The 16,229-nt window shown below is 46.4% G+C and overlaps 1 protein-coding gene across 4 annotated transcripts in view; it reads right to left on the reverse strand.

Annotated features, from left to right (window-relative positions):
* The window catches only part of LOC147017279 (transcription factor AP-2-epsilon-like), a 316,131-nt gene extending 300,979 nt beyond the window's left edge, over nucleotides 1-15,152 (reverse strand). The window contains exons 1-6 of one of the 4 annotated variants that reach the window (XR_015049424.1): nucleotides 13,653-13,938; nucleotides 12,576-13,097; nucleotides 9,443-9,494; nucleotides 6,865-7,090; nucleotides 1,801-1,919; nucleotides 337-478 (exon numbers count right to left, since the gene is read on the reverse strand). Coding sequence is in view for 3 of the 4 variants with exons in the window: in XM_085846757.1 (XP_085702883.1) it covers nucleotides 337-478; nucleotides 1,801-1,919; nucleotides 6,865-7,090; nucleotides 9,443-9,494; nucleotides 12,576-13,097; nucleotides 14,546-14,686 (1,202 nt within the window). In the remaining variant the exon portion in view is untranslated. Of the gene's footprint in view, nucleotides 1-336; nucleotides 479-1,800; nucleotides 1,920-6,864; nucleotides 7,091-9,442; nucleotides 9,495-12,575; nucleotides 13,098-13,652; nucleotides 13,940-14,545 lie in introns of those variants that run through there. The other 3 variants (XM_085846755.1, XM_085846757.1, XM_085846756.1) reach the window with 3 other exon arrangements.
* Nucleotides 15,153-16,229: the final 1,077 nt, after the last annotated feature.

The following is a 16,229-nucleotide window of genomic DNA, read 5'->3' on the forward strand; positions in this document are numbered from 1 at the left end:
TGCATAGAGTGTTAATTAACATGCTTTTTATGATTTTGAGATCTTAAGCAGTTGTGGGATCATTGGAGGTCACTGACCCCATAGTACATGTCTTTTGAAATCATGCACGAGCGAACATAAAACAGTACCAGGTATCTAATTACCACAAGCAACAGCGTGGAAGGAACGTGACTGTTTGTGTCGTGTGAACTGAAAATGTGATGGAAAGTTCCACTCTGTTCATAATTGGGTGGATTTTCCATGTGTGTTGGGAAAATCTAAAGGTCTGTGCAGAATGAGTTCTGAATATGGGATGGGTTGTTTAGGGGCAATGGCAGAGCATGGGTACTTTCTTACTTGGTGGCCAGAAGCATGTTCTTCCGTGTGTGCAGCTCGCCATGCTCACTGTGCTGTCGTGTCAAATACTCCGCCACTGCCTTGGCTGGGAACTCTGTCTCACTGACGTATCCAAAGTCCCTCGCCAAATGAATCGCTTCTCCTGGAATGAAGGATATCAGGATGAGCAGCTCAACTTAACCCCTAAAACACCCTGAGCATCAGCCAAGCCCTTCAAACTCAACTCCAAAAGCCCTTCTGGAGCACAATTCTAGCCCCTCAAATTCCGCTCCGAAACACTGCCCCCCACCCCCATCCCCTCTGTACCACGAGTCTTACACTGTCCAGAAAGCAAGTGTTGTAGAGAGTGCTCCATCATCCATAAATTGAGTGCACATATATAGGATTATCGCAAAAGAGCTCGAAAATAAATTTTCTTTGTAATTGCAAAAGTAGTTTGAAGCATATCATTTAACATTGTGTGGTTTGAACATCTTCATTTCTCACATTGTTTTTTTTTTTAATGTCTTGTGCTGGAGAATGCACAAGACCTTCTGAGACAACATAATGGGAAGATGTCTGACCAACATCATCCTATAACAGAGGGCAAAAGCAGATCGGCCATTTATTTTCTTTCACTCCCCTTATCATTCAACCCCGACCAACCTTATTTGTTGGGTTGGGAAAGCGTGTCAGTTTCTTAAAGCGATTCACAGCGTTTATTTGCCTCCCGACGGAGCCGCAACACGTGAAGGTAATTTATTAAAATCCATAAACAAATTCCTTTAGGATCACATTCACTCTGCCGGGTGTTCACAAACACGATTAAGAACGAAACTGGCCAAGCAAATCCGTGGACAAGTCCTTCAACATCTCGTACGATGGCAGGTGATGTACAAACCACCATGGTATCGCTTAATTTCGGACAAAACATTCACTGCCAGGTGGAATATGATCACGAGAAGCGGGAACATTCGGTTTTTATCATAAATGTACTTTTCATTTCCACGGCCAAGTCATCCCACGAACACTGCTCAACATTCAAAGCTGACATGGGCAGCTTCACTCCGCATGTAATTACAACATGAGAGGGCAGCATAACCCCTTCAGAGCGAACTGAGAAACGTTCCATGAGCCACTCTACAGTGGTGTCTACTGAATGGTCGCACCTCATCGTAAGCCGACAATGTGCAATCCCGATGACGAGCGCATCATGCACTGCTTGCTCAGTTCCACAAGAGCCAGGTAGTGAACTCAGCATCTTAAATGACGACATGGGCTCAACCTGATGACATACTTATTTAGCAGTAGGTCTACCTAAAAAGGCTCAGAACCGTGCTTCAAGCCAGAGACCTGTAATGTTACACTTTCGCCGTTTGAACATGGCACAGCACCATCCGGTGAGCGAGTTCCCACACACCCCTGCGCGAACCAACCGGGGTACTCTCGGCAAGACTCTTGCATGCAAACGTTAGAGGAACTCACCTTCAACGAGTGATGTGAGCAACGTGACATTGGCTGCCTTCCGTCGACCCGCGGGTAGGTTTAACCCGATCTTTTCCAACTTCTCCCTCAATGAACGACCACCGTTTTTTGATTTCGCTCTGTGGGAGAGAGACCCAACTCATTCTCCAACGATAATTTTATGAAGTCGGTCCATGAAAGACCGTTGAATTAATGAATCCTACAATATGGCCTTGACCCAAAGCAAGGAATTGAGAGTTTAAAAAAGAAAGAAAAAAAACCCTGATATGATGTTAAGGAGGTTTCCCCAAAATCTGCTTCCGATTGCACCATTAATTAAGCCTCGGTCATGCTCCGCGTCTGTTTGAATATGTATTACTGAAGACTGTGCCTTTACATGGCGATGGCCTTCAAGCTTGGATTTTGATCACACATCTCACAGGTCGTGCCGTAACGATTAGCCCGTTGCAGCATCTGAGAGGTTTTCCAACTCAATTTCAGAGGGTCGCTTGGGGGTCATGCAATCGTTTCCGCTCGGAAAGTCGTCGGAAATTGCCGAATGTGAGGCAGCCGGAATGCAGGACGAAAATCGTCCGCCGTCTGTGTCCCGTCCCTTTTGCACATGCCACATGTGACCGTGCGGAGCAGAAAAAGTCATTGAAGCTATGAGCACCGCACAACGGATTTGGGTCTGGTCTTACAAATGGGGTTTTCAAAGTCTTCTGATCAAATTTGGGTCTTCGAAGTGGAGCAGACGGGGATAGAAGTCGGATAGTCCTTGCTTAATGTTTGTGTCACGTTGCAACACATGGAATTCTCTAAGCAGGCGAATCAAACTTCACGGGGCGAGAGAAAAAAGCACAGTGGTTTCCACGGTCTTGGAAATGACCGGCCGGGCCAGGCAGGAACAAGGCAGGCCGCATGAACCTGGGGCCTTGTGGAAAATGGGCAAACGCTTCCAGTTTGCTCCCTGTGGCTTCGTTTATGGGTCACAGTTGCTTACTGGACGAAGCCCCACATCGGACCGATAAACCTGATGGGTAATATCGGTATGGTTCAAATCCACAGTGGGAATAACTCTGATTAGATGGCAATGAATATGTTACATGCAGGGATGTTCAAAAGGTTCTTGGAATGGGGGTAATCACCACATTCCAATGCACAGAAAGGTTGTTGTTATTTTTCAATATATATATATATATATATATATGTATATATATATATATATATATATATATATATATATATATATATATATATATATATATATATATATATATATATATATATATATATTAAGGTTCTGAGAACATTTTGAACATCCCACGTACATTTGTTCATAAAGCTGAGGACAGTACATACACGTAAGTATTCAAGTTTCATAAATATCAAATATCATTGCTTGGTTTTGCCATGTTCTATCAAACCGGGACTAAAAAGCTCGAGCTGAACACAAACTTTGAGCTCAGCCAAGTATGAAGACTAGTCTTTGTGAAGAGCAAGAACTATTACTACGAGTGAAAATTTATTTTACAATTCCATTTGTCGCTGTATCTGGAATAACCAACCAGAATGAAATATGATCATTCTGAAAAAGTCACATGAAAACTGTACTCGGCTTTATGAACAAACACGGCTCCATATATTTACCTCCACCACCTAAGGTGGTGGAGGTTGTTTTCACTCCTATCTGTTTGTCTTTGAACAGGATATCACAAAAAGTTATGGATGGATTCAGATGAAATTTGGTGGACAGGTTGGGTGTGTGACAAGGATGGAATGTTTCGATGTTGGTGAAGATCTGGATCCGGATACAAGGGTTTTTTAAAAGGATTCTTAATGAGAGATCAGGCCAAAAATGATACGTAGCACGATATCTCAAAAGGTTATGGACGGATTCAGACGAAACTTGGAGGACAGGTTGGGTGTTTGACGAGGACAAATTGATTCGATTTTGGTGAAGATCCAGATCCGATAATATTTTAAGTGATTCTTCATCATTGAGAAATATGGCTAAAAACAATATTCTACTATAGCATGATATTTCTACAAGTTGTGGATAGATTATAACAAAACTTGATGGACAGGTTGGGTGTGTGACAATGACAAATTGATTCAATTTTGGTGAAGATCCACATCCAAGAATTTCCTCAGCAATTCTTCATCATTCTGTTCTTGCTTATGGCAACTTGACTGCCAGGGTAGCTATTATTTCATGGAAGCACAGCTATGGCACTGATGCTGTGCCCCTCTACTGTTCACTGGTACTCATTTCACCAACCTCAGAAGGATGACAGGCTGTCAACCCCAACTTGTGTTAATTCAGCAGCCAACAGCTTGTGAACTCAGGACGCTAAGATCCCAAGGCAGCCACGCCAACCACTAAGCCAACACCAGGCTTTCTTCACCATTAAGAGTTGGGGATAAAATTGATATACAGGTATTGCATGATATTTCAAAACGTTGAGGACGGATTATGACAAAACTTGGTGGTTGAGTTTGTCATGTGACAAGAACAAGCTGATTCGATTTTGGTGAAGGTATGAATGCAGATCTGGCCTATCAGTGTGATACAAAACAAACTGTTGAGCCAGCTGGTGGAGGTAGGCACTCTACCGAGTGCCGTTCTAGTTATGTCATGTGATCAGAGTTCTTCATCCCACTTCTCAGATGAGAACCACACCAATATAACTGTGGTTGGGCAGGGAGTCCAGTTAACAATTATAACTACATGAACTGTGGCACAAGCTTTAAATGTTTCCTCCGAATTCTTAGTTACCTCCGCCATCAAAGGTGGGCAGAGGTAACGGAGGTTATGTTTTCAGCCCTGTCTGTCTGTTTGTCTCTGTTGGGTGGTCACTAGAGTACCCTTATTGTCGGGTTTTCCGTGTGTGTGTGTGTGTGTGTGTGTGTGTGTGTGTGTGTGTGTGTGTGTGTGTGTGTGTGTGTGTGTGTGTGTGTGTGTGTGTCTGCAACGCGAGGCTCCACAGCACAAACCAGCAAACCGATTTCGATGAAACTTGGCGAACAGGTGCCATATGGGCTGGGAATGTGCGCGTTTGAGTTTCGTTGCTAAGCAACCACTCGTTGCTATGCAGCGGCCGAAAACCCGCGTACGGTATTTTCAATACTTGTCCTACAGTTTTGAATGTGGAGAAATGAGACTTCGGAATTAAACACATTGAGATATTTAGAAAATTTTACTTGAGCCGATTTTTGATTTAGGTTTTATTTTTCAAATGGTAGTCCTTCAAAAATAGGGTGTCTATTTACCATCATTTTTTTTTTTGTTTGTTTGTATGTAATGGACAGCTCTGGAGGGCAGAGGAGTTAACTGATTTTGATGAAACTTGACTGGTAGGTTCATACCAGGATCTAGTTCTATGCTTTTGAGCACCGTTGCTATGGACACCGCCGTTGCCTAGCAACCGGACTTTGAAATGCTTGAAAAATCATAAAAAATGTATTTTTTCGAAAATCAAAAATGGGCTTCCAGGCTTTTATGCGCACTATAATCAACCTCTTTGTCAAAAAATTTCAGCCCGATCCGTCAAAAACTGTTTGACTAGTAAGTAATTATGTTGCGACCACCCATGTCACCTAACGGCTTGTTTGCTTGTTTGTTTGTTTGTTTGTTTGTTTGTTTGTCAGTGAGCACGATATGTCCAAAAGTTATCGACGGATTCGGATGAAACATGGGCAGTTCGGATGTGTGCCAAGGACAAATTAATTAGATTTTGATGAAGATCCGGAAAAGTGAGTTTTTGTTAATTTTTTCAAGTAATTCTTCACCGTTGAGATGGGGTCAAAAACAATATAAAGCACAAAATTTCGAAAAGTTGAGGAAGAGTTGTAACAAAACTTGGTGGACTTGGGACGGTGACAAGAACAGGCAGATTAGATTTTGGTTCAGGTCCGGATCAAGATCCGGCCTATCAGTGGGATACAAAATGTAATCTGTTCAGCCTAGCGGAGGTATGCGCTCTACCGAGTGCCGTTCTAATTTTTAAGAGGGTTGTCAGGATAGCTTAAAGGTATGCATACTCGTCTCTGAGCTGTCTCGCCTGGGTTCCAATGGAGACATCGCTATGAACTGTCTCCTTGGTGTTTCACAGGAAGGGAGAGGAATTAGTGTCTGCACCATCATCTATCTAAAGGACATTAAGTGAGAGGACCACCTTGCCGGTACTGGTCGATAGGGGCTATTCAAATCCTTCAGCGTCTTTTGCAAAGAATAGGTGAGTTATCATCAGCACCCTGAACGAATTTAAATTTCCTAAGCTCCTTCAGTCGAAAGTCTGGCCTGGCCAGCTGGTTTGTGAAAGACCTCAGCGTTCTCCTACCGACCCCACAAGTAGGTGGGTACAATTAGGGCCGTAACAAAAGTAGTAGTAGTAGTAGTGTTGGTTTACAAGCCCTTCACACAGGCCCAATAATCATTATCCAAATGACATGCCAGGTCAAAAATCCGATGCTGGTTGACATAATAATATCGCGCAATGAGACGAAAGCAGCAGAAGCATCGATCTTAACAATTGCAACATCATTTTAAACCCGAATGCCCATAATAATTAATATACGAGTCTGACAGATTATACAAATCCTAACTGTTCACCATAACGCGTCATGTTTATCGCATGCTTGCAGTTTTACCCGCCTCTTTTATTACCGTCTCTTATAATAACCAAACAAGCAACAATGTTTGTGATGTCACTTAGCGATCATGCAACAAGAATAGAATTCTGGACGATCTTATGAGGGTTTGGCAGTAGGTAGTTCGAGTTCTGCCAAAGCTTTAGAGAAACGACAGGTTCGAGGATTAAACTCATTACAAAGGACGATGTGGATTAATAACAGGGTTTCACTTGTCAAGTTCATCGCTTGTCAATAACAGGGTTTCACTGACTGATCATCCCTCGGACATGGACGGACACACACACACACACACACACGATTCAGAGATCGAGTATTTTGAATAGATAAATAAATAAGCATCTCCAAGGTGTGTGAGAAACTGGCGTGGTATCATGGTATGTACGTGGTACTTGGTGTATTTTGTATGACTTTATGGCCGATGCCACTTACCGCCTGAGTACTCCGCCAAGTAGAGATGCATTGAGGCATTCCGGAGGAGTTAGCCTCCGCTGGACCTCTCCCACTGTAACCTTGTACTTTGAGGTTGAACTGAGAAGTGAGAGACGCCCGGGGACCGAGCAAAAGACCTCGCTTGGGTTGGACACACCACTCGTGGGACCTTCTTTCATCAGCGAGAGGGATGTGATGGAACCGCTCTTTCCAGAACTCATGGACACTGCGAGAACACATGAGGAGCACATGTTGGGTTCCCATCACAAGCTGGCAGTACCTATATGCTATGGCTTGAAAAGTTATAATATGGCAAAGAATCACTGACTCAATACTAGTCAAGGGAAGGAGGTAGTTAAAACCCTTACCCACCCCTCCTCCCCTCCCTCCCACTTCACCTCCGTCTCCATCCCACTCACTCTGTCATCATTCTTCCGGTAAAGATTTTAATTTCGTCCCAACAATCTTCATCCATTCTGAAGGTGTTTTTGTACCCAAATTTGGGGGTGGAGTGGGGGTGCTAAATTATTCTTTCTTTCCTTGTGCAGTACATTGTACACGCACCGCAGTACTGTATGGGCTGTGCAGCACTGTACCCACCGTAAATGCTGTTCTCGGTAACTCTTAACGACAGACGAGTCAATTAATTGTGACGATCATTAAATGTCGCCGCGGTTCGGAGCTGCTTGTGTGATCAACACTGCGATGTGACCTATGTTTACATCCAGTGCGTTCCACTTCAACCTGTCTTCGTTGTTCCTATGTGTCTTTCATCTTGAAATACACCTGCTGTGGATGCTTACCTTTCAGGCTCTATTATAACAATTTCCATCAACCCAGGTTTGTTTGCATCTTGTGACTCGCGCAATAACTTAGTGTTAACAAGACTTGCCGGAAAGCTTTACGTAGGTCTGGCTGGTGCAGACGATGCGTGCTGGAAGGAAAAGAGGCTGTTAAAAGCCCCCATTAGCCCCCCAAAACCACCCACCCCAGCGTCATCACGGGTCACGGCTTCGTGATTGCCTGGAAAGTTACCGACAAGAGCGCGCCACGCGCTCGCTGACACACCACCACTCCAAGGCCGATGGTGCCGATCAGTCGGTTCAAAACTCAAGAATCTAAACCGTCCCCTCCCACCCCACCCCCCCTAAAAAAAAATCTAACTCAATATGCCCCGGAGTGGAAACAGACAGCATGGCTCATGGGCGGCCCGGGTTCGGGTTCAATCGATCGTCGTCGCCCGCGAGCGACACTGCCTTTTGTACGAGGCCTCTGTTCTTCCAAAGTGTTTTTTTCTTTTCTTTCAAACACGAGTTCTTTGTGGTTTATTTTATTCCTCTTCGTGTCCGAACGCCGTGTCGGGCCTGGTGAATGACGCGGAGACGTGAAACCGGACTGGAGTCACTGGGTCTGTGGTTAGACCCCACAAGGCGAATGATTTGGGAAGAATTTATGAAACGCGCTCCCGAATGGCCCAAACAAAGCAAATAGACAACAGAGGAATGGGGTTCGAACCTCCTGAGCGGATTTTGGGAGGGAAACGAAACTCGAGTTCCTCTTGGTATAATATAATATAAACCTTTACCAATGGGTCCAGTTATTGGGACATCCATACAGTACGTGATGATGCATACGTGCAGTATTTAACCATCATCAACGTACGAGTGTACATCGTTACCTCTTCCACCGAAGGTTATGTTTGCACCCCTCGGTCTGTTTCTCAGTCTCAGTTATGTCTCAGTCTGTTTGTTTGTTGTTTGTGAGCAGGATATCTCAAAAAAAGTGAAGTACGGATTCGGACGAGATTTGGTGGACGGGTTGGGCGTGTGACAATGACGAAATGGTTTGATTTTGCTGAAGATCCGGATCCGGATAATGGAATTTTTCAATTTTAGTAAGTAATTTTTCACCATTGAGAGATGGGGCCAAAAACGATATACGGCACGATATTTCAAAGTGTTGTGGACGAGTTGGTAGGTGACAAGAACAAGCCGATTCGATTTTGGTGTGTGGCAAAGACATATGGTCCTGATGCAGATCCAGCTGATCAGTGTGAGATACAAAAAGTAAACCGTTCAATCAGGCGGAGGTATGCACTCTACCGAGTGGCGTTCTTGATATATATATATATATATATATATATATATATATATATATATATATATATATATATATATATATATATATGTTTATCTCAACGTACAGAAAGTATATCATTATACCTGTTTATCTATTTCTAGGGATGAGAACATCATTATATATGTTTATCCATCTCAAGGTACGAGTACATCATAGTATATACTTATCCCAACGTACGAGTACATCATTATATATGTTTATCAATCTCAAGGTAGGTGTACATCATTGTATATGTTTATAAATCAATCTCAAGTTAGGTGTACATCGCTTACATGTTTTATCCATCGCAACTGACGAGTACATCTGTTCTACATCGCAGCAACATAAATACAAAGCTCATGATATCAAACCCCCTGAAGCGGTTCATTTTCACAAGTACCACCACATCGACAACCGATAGAGTGGACGATTCGACACAAGTGGCGCATCAAACAATTACCTTTTTTGATAACAGAATGATCCAAAAGGTTCAGGTTTATGGGATCTTCAACCTGAAACAAACAACCCATGGGACAGCATGAACATTCACGTGCGGACTGTACATTGTATTAAATAAATACGTTTATAATTATTATTACAATGGCATTATGACAATAGTGGACGTGCTTGGTGTTCTCATACCGTGATCGTGCTGTACGTACACGTGGGGCTAAATTACCTGCTCAGTCGGCTACGTCCTCTGTTGATTGTGCGTAAAAAGTGTTCACGGTGACGCGGATTGTGTACACTGTACGTGCCAAACTGTCTTTGTATACATTATACATACAGCCATTATCAATGATTCATGGAGCGCTTTGAGCAACTCTGAGATGCGTTTGAATTTCATTGAGCGATTTGCCCTGCGGAGTCACATAGGGTATGGTTAGGGTCAGGGCTTGGGATATGGTTGTGCATTATATGGTCCAGTCCTTTCCGCCACCACCTCCCTCTCCCCGAAGCGCAATTTAGATAACGCAAGCCACAGGCAGGTATTAATATACGTTATCACCCCGAACACTCCTTGGTATTAATTAATATACATTATCACCCCCGAACACCCACGCTCCGCCGTGGCCCCATGGATTTAAAACGTCATGATGGTAGTGCCTGCTGGGCTCAACTTGGCCCCCGGGTACCTTTTGGGGCTCAACTTGGCCCCCGGGTACCCTTTGGGGCTCAGCTGGACCCCCAGGTACCCTTTGGCCCAAGACGAAGCACGGCTCCTACATTCCGTGGCCCCGCGGATTTAAAACGTCATGATGGTGGTGCCTGCGGGGCTCAACTGGACCCTCAGGTACCCTTTGGGGCACAAATCGGCCCCCAGGTACCCTTTGGAGCTCAACTTTGCCCCCGGGTACCCTTTGGCCCAAGACGAAGCACGGCACCTACATTCCGTGGCGCGAAACCTGCATGAATTCGGTTTGTTCTTTACGTAAAACGGGGCTCAGCGTTTACCTTCATCGCGTTTCTCTTAACAACGACAGGAACCCGATAATTAGCGCACATACATCGATTCACTTAATATGTTACTGGTCATACTGTCGGTCATCAAAATCATATATCATCGTGAGCGCATTTAATCGCAAGATGAGAACACATACTAATACCAAACTAAGTGATCATAATGAAACACGAAGCAAATAGTGAACGATTTGTAATGAAAAGCTCGTATGTAGTACGTACGCAATTCGGGATTCATTTCGTGAATCAATGCAGACCCTTATGTGAACGCTTGATACAAACACACACACAAACATATATATATATATATATATATATATATATATATATATATATATATATATATATATATTCTTAACAAATTACATTTGTGTCGTATATGGACACGAATTACGCAATTGCTTATTCTGGACCAAGAGGCGATATATTTCACAATAATCGCGCTCACACAACCCTCAATGAGTCTCATAATCGGTGCAATAACGATATTTAATTATCCGTTGGAAATGATCGTCCTGTTCAATAAGCATGACGTCGTACACTGTGCAGACACGCTTTCTTTAAGCCACGCTGTAATTGCAGGAGACAACCGCGCTGTGGGCCCGAGTGCCCGTAATTAATCGGTCTCTGCCGTGCGGGGCGTGTGTTTATAGCGCACGAAGGCACGGCACCACGCCGCAAGGGCCGGGGGCCTTCGATGCCGAGAAGCACGGTTTAAATTGTCCGTTCGCCTCAAAGTCTCACGATGAGATTCTCGTTCCAACACACGGCCCGGCTCCGGCTCGACTCCATCTCGGATGTAGCCAGGGTACCGCTCAGGTTTATCGAGGAGTAGCCCAGGATGCCCTCTCTCCCTCCCAAATACAAGACCCAGCTGTAGCTCGTATCTAGCCCGGGTCTCGCTCGGCTATATCGATGAGTAACTTAGGACACATTCTCAGTCTCAAACACGCAGCCCGGCTCTGGCTCGACGTCGGCTTCGATCTAGCCCGGGTCCCACTTGGGTCATTTGGGGAGTTGTCGCCTGGTACGCTCTCTTTCCCAAGCACCCGGCTCTGGCTCGACTTCGGCTTGGATCTGGCCCTATTGCAGTAGTCCGGGACGACCCACCATCCCAAACCTTTGCTCTGAATTGATTATATTCGATCACAGAAAGGACAAACGATTCGGAGAAGCAGTGCTTTCGACCATGTACAGCCACGTGCAATATTCAGCATTATTATGTATTTTTATGATCAGAAATCGGATCGTGTCTGTTTGTTTAGTTTACGATTTATTTTTTGTCCAGCGGGCGCTTGGGCGCGACCCGTCCCTGACAGCATCAACAAGATTCAGTTGTTTTGAAGACAACTGGACGTCTCCATTCATGACCTGTGCTGCTCGTCCTACTCCCTGAAGCGTCACTCGTGCACGAGCTGTGCTCGCATGAGGCTCTGACAAAGCAAAATTAATCGGTGTCTTTTTTTTTTTTTACATGCACAACATGGCCATCCATGCATGGAAGACTGTCGCCATCTCGGCACGACGACGAGAGAACATTTATTGTACAAATTATATTCGGTGTGTACGTGATAGATTTGTTTCCTAACGTGGTGGAATGACAAGGAGACGTGATGTACGTTTTTACAGGATAAGCTATTTTTGAGTGTCCCATGAAATCGCTCGTTTATGATATATATATATATATATATATATATATATATATATATATATATATATATATATATATATATATATATATATATGTGTGTTGTGCGGTGGTATGTGTGAGGCTGCACGATGTGGAGGCGCCTTCCAGCTGGATCGGGAACTATGGATGGACTCGTACGGTAGAAAATGTCTCGTATGAATGGGCAGTTTACTGGTCGCCGTACAGCTCGATGGGTCGTGCAGTCAGTACGTCGATTAAAGCTCACACTCGTACGGGCATTGTGAGTGCAGCACAACATGCTGCCATGAGAACCTTTTGTTTGGAGAGTCATTACGATGCACATATTATAGACGCGCGTCTTGTGTCGCTTATTCAAGTCTTGCGACGCCAATAGTGCGTCATCCCTCGACCCCCTCCTCCCCAGAGTGCGTGGTGAACCCCTCCCCCCCCAACCCTTCGCCCCCACGAATGCAGGCCTTACCTGCATATCGTCCAGGGGCTGGTGAGTAAGCGTCGCGATGGCAAGTCCCTCTCCCAGTCCGCCTTCCAGCAAGCCCGGCGCTCCGTGCAAGAGCACATCGTGCCTGCGCAGCGAGAGGTCACGTCGTTGCTCCGACAGCACATGATGCGACCCCAGTGCGCGATGCGCCACCGAGATGGCGTGGGTCGAGCCGGCACCGTTCTCGTGCTGCGAGCCGGCCGTTCGCCCCGATGCAGCCCACTGTTGCTGAGCATGATGGTGGTGGTGGTGATGGTGGTGGTGTGGGGCGTGGTGCGCGTGCAGTTGGTTGAGCGAGGCAAACGCGTCGGCGTGGGATGCGTACGGTTCCTGCGACTGTGTGTAGGGCAGAGGCTGGTAGGGTGGTGGGAAGTAGGGCGGCTGGAAGTCGGCAGTCGCCGTGGGGTTGTGCGCCAGTGGCGGAGCAGGGGCATAGGGCGAGCCCTGGGCCAACTGCGCAGCCAACCGAGCCGTGCCATGCGAGCTGACCACATCGTGTCGCTCCTTCGTGGTCGTGCGTTGCGGAACACCATTCGACGTCGGTGTCACGGAGAGCACAGACAGGGAAGGAAGGGGAGAGATCGGTGTTAGGGTTAGAAACATCGGAGTTATTCCACCGAACTCCCTCAACACGGGGTTTCTGGGAAGAGAGAGAGAGAGAGAGAGAGAGAGAGAGAGAGAGAGAGAGAGAGAGAGAGAGAGAGAGAGAGAGAGAGAGAGAGAGAGAGAGAGAGAGAGAGAGAGAGAGAGAGAGAGAGAGAGAGAGAGAGAGAGAGAGAGAGAGAGAGAGAGAGAGAGAGAGAGAGAGAGAGAGAGAGAGAGAGAGAGAGAGAGAGAGAGAGAGAGAGAGAGAGAGAGAGAGAGAGAGAGAGAGAGAGAGAGAGAGAGAGAGAGAGAGAGAGAGAGAGAGAGAGAGAGAGAGAGAGAGAGAGAGAGAGAGAGAGAGAGAGAGAGAGAGAGAGAGAGAGAGAGAGAGAGAGAGAGAAAGAGAAAAGGGTGGGAGAGATGGGGAAACCCGAGAGCCAAGAGGCGAAAACAATCCACCCGAAGCGGACTCACCATGGCCGAGTACCCGTGAACCAACATTTTCAGTAAATCCAAAAGTGCTTCAGCGCAGGGAAGAGAGGGAAGAAATCCCTGATAACGTGGACCTTCCTGTGAAGTAACGAACCCACGACGGCTTTTCACGTCCGGCCGCACGGCTCAGCCATGTAAGCACCGTGCGGCTCTGCGCCTACAACTCCTCTGATCGGCGTTCCCGTTAAACGCCGACATGCCCAAGCGCGCACCCGCACTCCTTACCCACTCCAACCCCTCTCTCCCTCCACTCCTATCCCTCCTCCCTCCCGAATCTCGAGCCTTCTCCCTCCCCCCTCCTCCCAACCTCCGTTTCACTGTCTCCCCCACCGAGAGCGCTCATGATTATTCATGGGACGCGCGCACGCCGAGCCAGCGGAGCGAAAAGCGATTATGGAGGCACAGACAGAGTCGCGGCCCGAAAAGTCTAAACAAAAACTTTTTGCGGAGGAAACACGAAAGTACGGCAGAACTGGAGACCCCCTCAGAGCAACGTCAAGAGGTTCAAGATGAGAGGTCGAGATGAGCGATCGAGGGTCGCTCCGCATGGTCACCGCATCGAATGCAGCAATGTTGCGGAGGTGAAGGGAGCGCGGTTCGGTAGCAAAGGTGGTCGAAACATGACGTCACGCAAACCATGACGCATGAGGTGTGCTCCTGAAGTTTGAGCAGCACGTGAGCGAGCACGCCGGGGGTGGGGTTTGCTGGGTGGATGGAGGGCGTTTGTTCAGATTTGGAGCCGGTCTGCATAGGTTACCCACCAGTATCCCAGGGCACGTGAGAGGCTAAAGCGTGAAGTGGGCGTTCGAGTCACACCGAGGAGTCGGGGAGGTCGTGCATGTGAGTGTGTGTGAGTGCTCCGTGCAGACCCTCACCGCTCTGTCAGCGCGAACCTCTCTCTGATCCGGCCTCGAGCGCTCCAAGACCTCAGGACACGATATTCTGCCACCCTCGCCACGAAGGGGCTCCAAGGCCTCATCCGCTGACCCACTCGGTGTCAGCCTCAGGTCCGCCATGACCGCATCGAACGTGAGCCTGAGGAAGGGTGCTCCTAACTGGACCGCTCGACACGGAGGGGAAAACGTCGTTCCTCAAAATGTTGACCTGGATCAGATTCTTGCCACAGGTCGGGAGTAACCGCCCTCACCCCGTTTGACCAACCGGACCTTCCTCAGCAGACAAGATTCTTTCACCCAAGGCCAATCTAGGCCCGACCCCGCGAGGCAAATACCGCTCCGACTGACTCCGGCACACAAATAGTCCGGCGTGAGCCGCCCCCGGCCCGGGAAGCCGGGGCTGCCTGCGCGTTTGCGGTTACCAAGACCGCCCGCTCTCCCTTTCTCCATATTATTTTTTTTCCCCTCTTTCTCTCCGACCCTGCCCTGTCATTTTGATCCCTGGCCCAGCCCCGTGCAAACACAGGAATTAGGGCGCGCCGGGCTGGCCGGGTTTCGGCTCGCCAAGCTGTGCACACGACTGCTTTCTCCGTCCCCCGTGTGCCCGACGTGACAAGCAACGTTTTAAACATTCAAGTCTGAAACCCTTATGGCGTGCTGTACTTTAAAGCTCAGGTGGGACTGAACTTTACATCCTATAAAAGTTATGCCAACAAGAGCTGCACTGTTAATTTCTCCTGTCCCTTTAATTCTGCCTCTGTCTCGTTTAAAAAACAATTTTTTACTTTCCCCATTTTAGATATGTTGGCGTTTGGTGCTGAAGGCAAATCAAAATAAATTCACCAAAAGTCAATCAAATTTCTGATAGCCATGTATCGACACTCCCTCGAAATATCTATCTATAACTTACAGCGAAGGAGTGAATTAAAGCCTCCGAGTCACAGTTTTCTTTTGTGTTTGTTCGTCAGGATAATGGTTTTGGATTTCAAACAAAGAAAAACAACATTTTAAATGTCGATTAGACCATGAGGAGGGTTCCCCCTTCTGAGAGAATCGTTTTGAGCATGGAACAGAAATGATACAATCATGTAAAAGTGTTTCACTCATCGACATCCGTCATATTTACTGAGAACCTTTGAGAAACTCAAACGCGTGTTTATACTCGTAGCCTCAGCCTGCACTTTACCGTCTGAATATGAAGAACCCGCACGTACTGTCTAACCTTTATAGGTAAAACCCACACGTACCGTCTAACCTTTATAGGTAAAACCCACACGTACCGTCTAACCTTTATAGGTAAAACCAACACGTACCGTCTAACCTTTATAGGTAAAACCCACACGTACCGTCTAACCTTTATAGGTAAAACCCACACGTACCGTCTAACCTTTATAGGTAAAACCCACACGTACCGTCTAACCTTTATAGGTAAAACCCACACGTACCGTCTAACCTTTATAGGTAAAACCAACACGTACCGTCTAACCTTTATAGGTAAAACCCAAACGTACCGTCTAACCTTTATAGGTAAAACCCAAACGTACCGTCTAACCTTTATAGGTAAAACCCACATATATACCATCTAACTGAATAGGAAGAACCCGCACGTACTGTCTAACTGAATATGCAGAACCCACATGTACCGTCTAACCTTTATAGGTAA

This window comes from Eptatretus burgeri, chromosome 11, assembly GCF_056783735.1.
Source record: "Eptatretus burgeri isolate ZD-2024b chromosome 11, Ebu_testis_v1, whole genome shotgun sequence".
Classification (NCBI taxonomy): Eukaryota; Metazoa; Chordata; class Myxini; order Myxiniformes; family Myxinidae; genus Eptatretus; species Eptatretus burgeri.